This window comes from Lolium rigidum, chromosome 5, assembly GCF_022539505.1.
Source record: "Lolium rigidum isolate FL_2022 chromosome 5, APGP_CSIRO_Lrig_0.1, whole genome shotgun sequence".
NCBI classification, from domain to species: Eukaryota; Viridiplantae; Streptophyta; class Magnoliopsida; order Poales; family Poaceae; genus Lolium; species Lolium rigidum.
In genome coordinates this window covers 215,037,814-215,046,499 of record NC_061512.1, presented here as the reverse complement: position 1 = coordinate 215,046,499, position 8,686 = coordinate 215,037,814, and the positions used below count along the sequence as shown (strand labels likewise).

The 8,686-nt window shown below is 45.3% G+C and overlaps 1 protein-coding gene and 1 long non-coding RNA gene across 8 annotated transcripts; both read right to left on the bottom strand.

Moving 5' to 3' along the window:
* Window positions 1–2,957: 2,957 nt before the first annotated feature.
* On the bottom strand, window positions 2,958–5,872 carry LOC124651055. 7 transcript variants are annotated; one of them, XR_006987263.1, is made up of 5 exons: window positions 5,789–5,871; window positions 5,029–5,066; window positions 4,831–4,902; window positions 4,197–4,313; window positions 2,958–3,303 (listed from the first exon to the last, which is right to left on the bottom strand). XR_006987263.1 is itself a non-coding variant. In XM_047190205.1 (5 exons), exons 2-5 carry the CDS (start codon window positions 5,114–5,116, stop codon window positions 3,233–3,235), a joined length of 402 nt encoding a protein of 133 aa, XP_047046161.1. In that variant the 5' UTR covers window positions 5,117–5,131; window positions 5,789–5,872; the 3' UTR covers window positions 2,958–3,232. The 7 variants fall into 7 exon arrangements, 6 of the variants coding, with proteins under 6 accessions (XP_047046161.1, XP_047046158.1, XP_047046159.1 ...); XM_047190205.1 differs by having other exon boundaries at window positions 4,831–4,956; window positions 5,029–5,131; window positions 5,789–5,872; XM_047190202.1 differs by having other exon boundaries at window positions 4,831–4,956; window positions 5,029–5,860.
* A 460-nt stretch (window positions 5,873–6,332) lies between these two features.
* LOC124651056 lies at window positions 6,333–8,686 on the bottom strand. The gene is made up of 4 exons (XR_006987264.1): window positions 8,506–8,686; window positions 8,165–8,416; window positions 6,811–7,042; window positions 6,333–6,398 (listed from the first exon to the last, which is right to left on the bottom strand). It is a non-coding gene; the product is annotated as an uncharacterized LOC124651056 (long non-coding RNA).

Here is an 8,686-nt window from a genome sequence, read left to right as displayed (position 1 = left end):
GTCTTCCTTTTCGGCATCATGCCGAACTGATCTTTCAGAATTGTACAAATCTGATCCGCGGTGATGGCTGAAGGTGTCGAACCCTGAAGATTCGCCGGGTGGCATACTTAGCCAGCCATGCTTGCTTTTCCAGTTCTGAGCCAACCGCAGGAGCTGAGCCTCGGAGGTTTGTCGGAGTGGCGTACTTAGCTAACCACGTCACGCTTCTCAAGATCCGCTCCCGACGTTCCTCCTCGCTGTTCTGAGAGGTCCCCGCTGTTGCAGCCTGGTTCGAGAGTGCCCACTATCGCAGCCGGCACGTATGCGCACGTGTATCCGTGCGGGATCTCCTTGGGCGCCTCATGTAGGAATTGGTAGTCACTAGGGTCACCACCAATCTTGTAGACGACGTATGCCGATGAGTTCGGCACTTCCGGTGCTGCCAACGCGAACGGCAGCGGTGGACGGGATCTGGAGTGGCATCTCTCCTTTGTAAGTCCCCGAGCTGGTCCCGACGGAGAATACCGATGGCTCATGATTTCCCGGATCACGCGCGAGCGACACGCTCCAAAGTGTTCACCAGAGCTCTCGAGTGGCGGTGCAGCGAATGAGCCACCATGAAGTTGATCTCCGACGCAGCGACTCGGTGCATTCTTCTGACGGGGCGGACAGGTCCACTCCATCGAGCGCGCCTTCAGGTGAGAACCCCTTCCACCTGATGCCATGGGAGCGGGTTCTGTGGAAAGAGCCGATGAGGTCGGCTTCGAGGACTCGCCTTGATCTCGTCATGCTTCTTCTTGAGCTCGTCGGTCGGATCCTCGTACTTGACCGGGTGCCTTCCGCCATCTCGGATGTAGATGGCGATGCGGTGGATGTCGAAGATGGTCCCACCGGGCGTGCCGGAATGTGTTGCGGTCGAAACCCACCGGCGAGCAACGATCGGCAACACCGTAGAGCCGGGAATCTCCCGAGATCGCGGCTGGCCCTGGTCCCTCAGAGCGACGGCCCGCAAAGCCTTCTGGTCACACGTCCGATGCTGTCGCAAGGGCGTGCCACCTGACCTATACCTAGTCAGGAAGGTGTTGGATGATGCCTCGCTTAGTTTCCTGCATGGCATACACGTAAACGTTAAATACGAGCCTCGATCGGCTCTCGTGTTGTCTCGTGAATCGGCTCAAAGAGCCGATCCACCCATGATTCGTACTGAGGTGTACGAATATATGGTGGTCCTGCTTGATCAAGATAAAGCTAAAGCGATCTACGACGACTTAGGGTTTTCACCGCATAATCGGATCATCCTACTCACGATTGGGCTCGCGCCGCGCACGTGATCGTAAGTTTCGATCCTAGACAAGGGCCTAGAAACCAACACGAGGTTGATCCCCGAACATCCTCGTCTAGGGCTAGCAAACTCCACCCTACACGCCGCCGGATCCTCCAACCCTTTGTAAGGCCTAACTATTGCGGATATGATCCCTGGCAGGCCTAAAAACCAACACGAGGTTGATCCCCGGAACATCCTGTCTAGGGCTAGCAAACTCCACCCTACACGCCGCTGGATCCCCCAACCCTTTGTAAGGCCTAACTATTGCGGATATTAAACTAATCCTTGAAGAACAAGGAGCAACCGTAACGGATCGGATCTACTAAACAATGATCAAGCGGGGTGCCGCCCCTACACCTGAGATAGGTGTAAGGGCGGCTAGATGCCTAAGGATTGCACTACGACAGCATATGATACGAAGAACAATGCTAACCCTAACACATCTAAGATAACTACGTTGCTCGCCATCAAAAAGGCTTCAGTACGAGCAACGCATGAACAACGTAATAAGCTTACGCTGCCTAGATCGCAAGATGCGATCTAGGCAGACATGGTGCTACCAGGAGAAACCCTCGAGACGAAGGAGTTGGCGATGCGCCGAGATTGATTTGTGTTGAACGTTGGTTGTTGTTTATTTCATAAACCCTAGATACATATTTATAGTCTGTAGACTTTCTAACGTGGGAATAATCCCAACCGTGCACGAGGCAAACTCTAACTAACCGACACGTGACCTACTATGTTACAGATACAAGGGCAAACTAGCCCAAACTTTGCATATAAGGCCGATTCACGTATTTCTTCTGTATATAATCTTCAAGCCCATCTTGATCGCGGCCCACCTCTGACTCGGTCAAATTCTGGTGATAACAATGTTAGAAAGGGAAAAAAGCCACCGAATAGACACCGTGCTTAACACCTCCCTCGCCAGTCACCAGACAACTCAAGATCATCCCCAGCAAATCCTACATGACACAAAATCCGACGCCCTACGGAAGCGGTGGTCGACGGTGACCCAACACCAAGATGCATGCCTCAATCTGCACGGGCCACTACCTCGTCGGAGCCCCCGTCCCAAAGCGGCGGCCGCAATCTTCCTCCATTCCCACCTCACATAAGAAACTTGAGCTTGGACAGCCATTAAGTTGAACACGAGAAGAGCAAGCATTTTGAAAAATTGATCAACCCAAATATTCCATTCTTAATCTGGTTCGTTTCATTTATCCATGTAAAGAACAACGACATGTCTCGGTTCATCTTCTTATACATGAAGATGTCGTCCTATATCCTATTTATATCACAACAAAGTAACACATGAACTTTACTTCAACTAGCAATGGATGGGCGCGGCGGCACGCTGCGCCGTCTAGGTAATATGATGGCTGTCATATTTTTAAGAACATACTGAATTGATGTTAGTAATTAATATTTTCTTGTTTAAAAAGTAGATCTTAAGATGGTTGGCAATGAAGTTGGATACATCATACACTAAAATGAGATGTATAATAATTTAATCTTGAAGACCAATTAAATAAGTGGGCACGATAGAAACACATAAATGTAGTCAGTAAGGCATAAAGTTAACTGGTAATTAACTTGGACATGGGATACGCTGATAGCGGGAGGGCATACAGAAAGACGGTGAACACACACATTACAACAGCAGGCTTGGTAATTTTGGCAAGTCACAGCAAACAAAGTTGTAACTCCACGCACGAACCCTATTTTAGCCACCATCACAACACTTGTTCCAATGAATATAGCAGTAAACAGATTCATCTAAAGCACACACGATTTGCATATAGCAAAATGGAACCCATATTACTATCCTGTTAAACTCTCTCATGACTTCTTAAAGTGAACATATTCATTATCGCCAATACACCCGAAAAAATCTGAATAGGCAACAGCGCATCCTCTTAATTATATTCAGTCATGCTCTCGAACAAATATGTCTTCTTGGTGAAGGGTGATATCATAATATCCTGGTAGCAGTCCTACTTCAAAATCATTGAAAAGTAGCGTTAAGAATTGCATCGTTATACTAAATAAAATGCAGATCCTAAATCCATATTTTGAGACCAGTTTCCATGTACTGCAGTCTAAATATCTCCACTCTTGTATTCATCTGAAGATTCATGGGGTAGTTTTAATTTTCATGGTTTGCTAGCTTACTTGCAAAAATGCCTCTTCTTAGCTTAGTTGGCAGTTTATAAATGTGAAGCTGCTGCAAAAGAGAAGTGGAGCAGACTAAGTTTTGATTTGTTTCTCTACTATCCAAATAAGTCTGTGATTTAATGTTTCTTATGTGGCATCTAGGCATAGTTGACCCCCCTTATAGCAAGAGTGGGCTATCAGTTCCTTTGAATTACATATACATTATGAACTACTCAGAATATATGTCATGTAATCACTATTGTCTTCTATACTTCCATAAATATCGGCTCCAGCTTCATTTGTCCTCTCCTTACCATACAAATTACTAATACTTGTATATTTTTGTAGCACTATTATGTGTATTTTTTTATCAACTAATAGCGCAAGGAGCTAATATTCCTACTACATGATCTGCTATTTATTTTGTACTCCCTCCGGTCTCATTAATCGACGCGGAGATTAGCATCCTTGCATGCAAATTGTGTATTGTTCCGCATTGATTAATTCGACCGGAGCTAGTATAACCAATGGACTTATCCTCCCAAAGACACAATACAATTTGTCTCCAATGTTTTCTGTACGTTCTATGGTAATTCTCAGTCGTGGCAAGCTTTTATAAATAATAATTTCCATATGTAAATATATCCTATGATGTGGCTTTACAAAATGCATTGGCAGACAAAAGTGCGAAAGTAATAGAGAATAAAAACCAAAAAAAGATCTCACAGAATTATACCGTCATCACTATGTTTTTTTTCTTCGAAATGACCATCATCACTATGTGTTGAAGAGCTGCAGCGAACACCCGGCAACAAAACCAGGGGGTTGACGGAGTGATCAAAACCAAACACTCCTAACAAGAAAAAGAAGATGAAAACGGATACATGACAGCTGAGCATGAAGCTAAAATAAACCATGTGCTAGACATGAAGTCTGCGCAAGAGAAGATAATGGATAGGCAAGAGGCTAAGTTATCTTATTCATCATGAATCTCCATGTATTGACATAGTTACTGAATATTTCTCATGGTGCGCTATGATAGCATAGAAGATATTCTATACGAAGTTCAATACTTGTTAATGAAGAAAATGAGAAGATTGCTTCAAGCATAAACCGATGTCTAGAGTAATTATATATAAAACATAAAGAATGGGTTATGCATTGTTGTCACATCTCAAATTCTTACTGCCATTGGTGTTGTTAAGGAGGTTTTTTCGGAAACGTACGCTCCAGAATGTGAAAGCGGTATTTATACACTAAGAAAATACACATAACAGTACATAGAATCCTAAGCAATTAATTAATGAATGGCAAGCTTATACTACAATTGTAGCGAGCTGTACTGCCATGGAACAGAAGTGTTTTTGTACCTTTTCTTAGCTGATGTAGCACTTGGCGTTGCATACTTTCTTTTCTTGCCTTCTGCTGTGGAGCTTCTATCTCTATACAAAGAAAATTGTGGTGCGTCAGAGATTTACTCTTGAAGGCTAACATTCCTGTGTCGATACGAATATTATGTTAATTAATAAGGGATGTGCTTAGTCGGTAAATGTTACATGAACGCTTACCCGGAGGTGGCATACCTGTCCCCTGGAGACACTCATGCCTGCAAACAGCATACAATGCTATCCTCATAAGAGGCTTTGTGAAGAGCATCTGTATCAAAGGTTTCTTCATGTTCTTGCCATAAAGTAACAATGGCACAATTACCGCTTGATCCAGAAAATACAGGGTTAGTGCATATGGACTTTCTGTAGGATAAATTATTAGATCTTTGGTGTGTATAAACTATAGATTGCATTAGTTACAAAGATGTTCCTTCTTTGATCTTGATTCGCCTTCGATGGAATGATGCATATCACCAACTTGATCAATCTGACAGCATCTAATATGAGAGAAATAGTGGTATATCCAGAAACTAATTAAAGAAACTTGACAGTAAGTAACTGTTCAGTAAGTTGTTTGTATTTCTCTCGCAAAATAAGTAAGGGTAGATCAGTTTTGTCTTAGCCTTATCTATTTTATGTTGCGTTGGTGAGACCTAGACATTATCGAATCTCGAAAACTGCAAATGGGTAGTGTGCACACCCTTTCGCCCTGATTGAGATGAAGTGTAGGTGCATTGTTCTTAAAGAGTTAGGAAAAATCGAATGGGTATACTGCAATATTGAGCTATTCTGACATGACATTCTTATGCAGGAACAAACGAACGGTTATCCAAGAAACACCTAAATGTAACAGTAGAAACAAACATCGATGATAAATAAAAAACAAAGGCTCATAAAAAAGAACCTCTATTTAAAGGAATTGAGGCTCATAAAAAAGAACCTCTATTTAAAGGAATTGCAGCAGGTGGCATCCAAGAAATACATTTGCATCCACAAAGTCTCCGATTCCACGTTTGGGACACTCCATTGCTGCAACAAATCAAATAGTTAAGCGAGCACTTGTGACAACTCCTATCAAATTAGCAATGCTGCACTAAAGCCACTAAGAACTAAGGTCTATTTGGTACCTTAGTTTTTCCTGAGTATTTTGGAGATACCATTGTTATTAAAAATACTACTGTTTCAAATACTTTGAAGTGTTTGGTATCATGGAGTACTACAGCTTTATAAACTATGGTATCTCTATAACCATGGAATTTTGGAGTATCCAAGAGAGAGGTCGAACTCTCCTTTTTTCATTAACTGATAGAAGAAATTGCACCTTTACTAACTATATATGTATGTAGTGCCCAGGCATCAGAATAATGTAGTGTTGCACTTTTTTTAAAATCTACCCAAGAGAGCCTAAGCAGTTCAAATCACTTCTAATTCGAAACATAACCATGACATCATATTTAGTGGATGATCTTAATCCCATCACTTGCCTTTTATTAACAGACAAGTTTGGTCGGACTCAATTACTCGGTGGCTGGCCGGAGATGAAACCAGTTCTGTAAGATTGAAGAGATAAACAATGATATGTCAGATTGAAAAGATAAACAAGGATATGTAGAATATGTCAACGTTGAATATTTATATTATCCTGTAGCAAATGAATAAAGGATTAGCAATGTGCGATATAAATTTATCCAAGCATGATTTTGCTTATCTGATCAACACAACTTCAGACATGATAGTATGTGGATCTCTTAACGAATTGCGCAGAGAAGCAGGCAACATTGATGAAAGGAAGTTTTCTCCCATGTAATTTAGCAATAACCAGTCACATAGACTATCAGACTGATTGTTGAGAAGTATACTGAATGTTGCTTCGAGGCACGCTGTGTATGCTAGTTACCAAGATAACCAAAGTTATCTCCTACTCACATATAAGATAATTGTAATCGGAAAGAGAAAGCATACCTAATTCTTTAGCACAAGGGACCAGATGTGGAGTCTGGATAACTCGACATGCAGCCCGGATAACGCGTACATATTTCCATTGAAAACGAAATATCAATTTGCTGACCAAACACTCATAGCATTTAAGTGAAAGTAGAGAAGATTTAAAATTATCCCTTGAGAAAAACGACATGATGCGCGAAGTCCATGTTTATTCCCCATCAATGGTTGCAAATCCATGAATCGAAGACACCTGCACCAAGAACTAAGGCTGGACGTTCGGGCCGAGCTTTTGGCTCGGCCCGAGCTTTTCCTGGCTCGGCTCGTTTTGGGCTCGGCCCGCGTTAGATGCAGCCCGAGTCGAGCCTAATTTTCTGGCCCGTAGCGGGCTAAAAGCTCGCCCGGCTCGGCCCGAGCCAGCCCGTTAGCTCGTAATTTTTTTTTTCGAATTAACAGAGGATGTGATCTGGGCCTGGTTTGAGTAGTTTCTGGCCCAAAACGAAACGTGGATGGTTGAGTCTTGAGTGGATCGATCAGGTCATCCCTCCGCACAGCACAGGCGCTGGTGGCGACGAGCTGTTCGTGGCCTCGCCGTCGGCTTGGCTTGCACCACGCTGCCTGCGACGGGGCGTCCTCGACGCGCTTCCTCCATACCTGGGCTGCCGCGGCCAGCACTGGCACAGGCGCGCCGCCGCCCCCTGTCATGGACAGGACCCTTGTCGACGACCCAAGCGGCGGCCGCCCCCTGTACAAGATACCGAGCACCGACGAGATGGAGCACGTCAAGATGGCCGACGACCAGCTTGTCGCCACCTTCACGCTGTCTAAGGAAGGTGGACCCATACGTGGCGCCAGCGACGGGAGAGTATGCTGGTGCGCGCGGCGGCGAGGGTCGAGCGGAGGCGCAGCAGGATGTTGTGGAGGAGGCGTCGTGGAGGTCGCTGATGCGTGGGGCCCACATGGCAGTGACTACAGGCGTCCAGCTCGCGAGCCAGCCCGAGTTTCCGTCAAGCTCGAGCCGAGCCCATTTTTCGAGCTCGTGGAACAAACGAGCCAGCCCGAGCCGAGCCCATTTAGAGCGAGCTAAAAGCAGGCTCGGACCGAGCCCAGCCCGAGCTGGCTCGTGTCCACCCTTACCAAGAACAAAAGAACAAACTATTGAGTGGCTGCTATCAGACAAACAACAGTATACTGGGTGAACTTAAAATTAGGAGATGGCCATGTCCAATCTCATTTATCTTCTATTTTAAACATGATCACATTTGCAGAATAAAATGTATATCTAGCAATGCTGTCAAGGTTGTTTGCAACCATATGTTCATATGGAAACAAAATTGAAAAATACATGAGAAGAACATGAGAAAATAGGAGCAACCATCGATCAATTCAGAAATTCTCATTGTGCATCCCTCTTCCAAATGCAGGGTGGGCATGCTCGCTGTACCAATCATGGCATCAAGAATCCATGAGCCGCTCCACCTGCAGCCTTATCGATCCGCTCCTCTTGCGGGCTCCCTCCATTCGCACGATCGTCCGCGTGGGCGTCCTCATCTTCGTCCAGATAGAACCGTAGAAGCAAGGCAGCTTCAAGGACGCCCTCTTGGACCATGAGCACGCACCAGCGCCGCTGGCCAGCGAGCACCCACACAGCAGACCAACCAGAGAATTAAGGGTTGTTGTCCATGGGAGGCAGATCAGTGGGGGCAGTGGGAGTACCTGATGATGGCCGGAGCCGAAGACGACCCACCCGGAGCCGGCGCAGGTACATGAGAGGTAGAGGAAGTTTTTCTCGATGAGGAGGAGCAACCGGAGGTGCGGCGGCGCCGGAGCAGTGCCGGCGAGGCGGCAACCAAGCCCAGGGAGGGGCTAGGTTTTCTCGGGCCCGTGTGTAGGGGCG

Bases quoted from the DNA above. Each gene is read 5' to 3' on its own strand.
- LOC124651055 (XM_047190202.1), bottom strand. From the start codon at position 5,137: ATGAAGAAACCTTTGATACAGATGCTCTTCACAAAGCCTCTTATGAGG. The intron at 4,957-5,028 runs GTAAGCGTTCAT...GTATCGACACAG, and splicing joins GACAGGTATGCCACCTCCGG to GAATGTTAGCCTTCAAGAGT. The intron at 4,314-4,830 runs GTACAAAAACAC...TTTTCTTGTTAG, and splicing joins GCTACATCAGCTAAGAAAAG to GAGTGTTTGGTTTTGATCAC.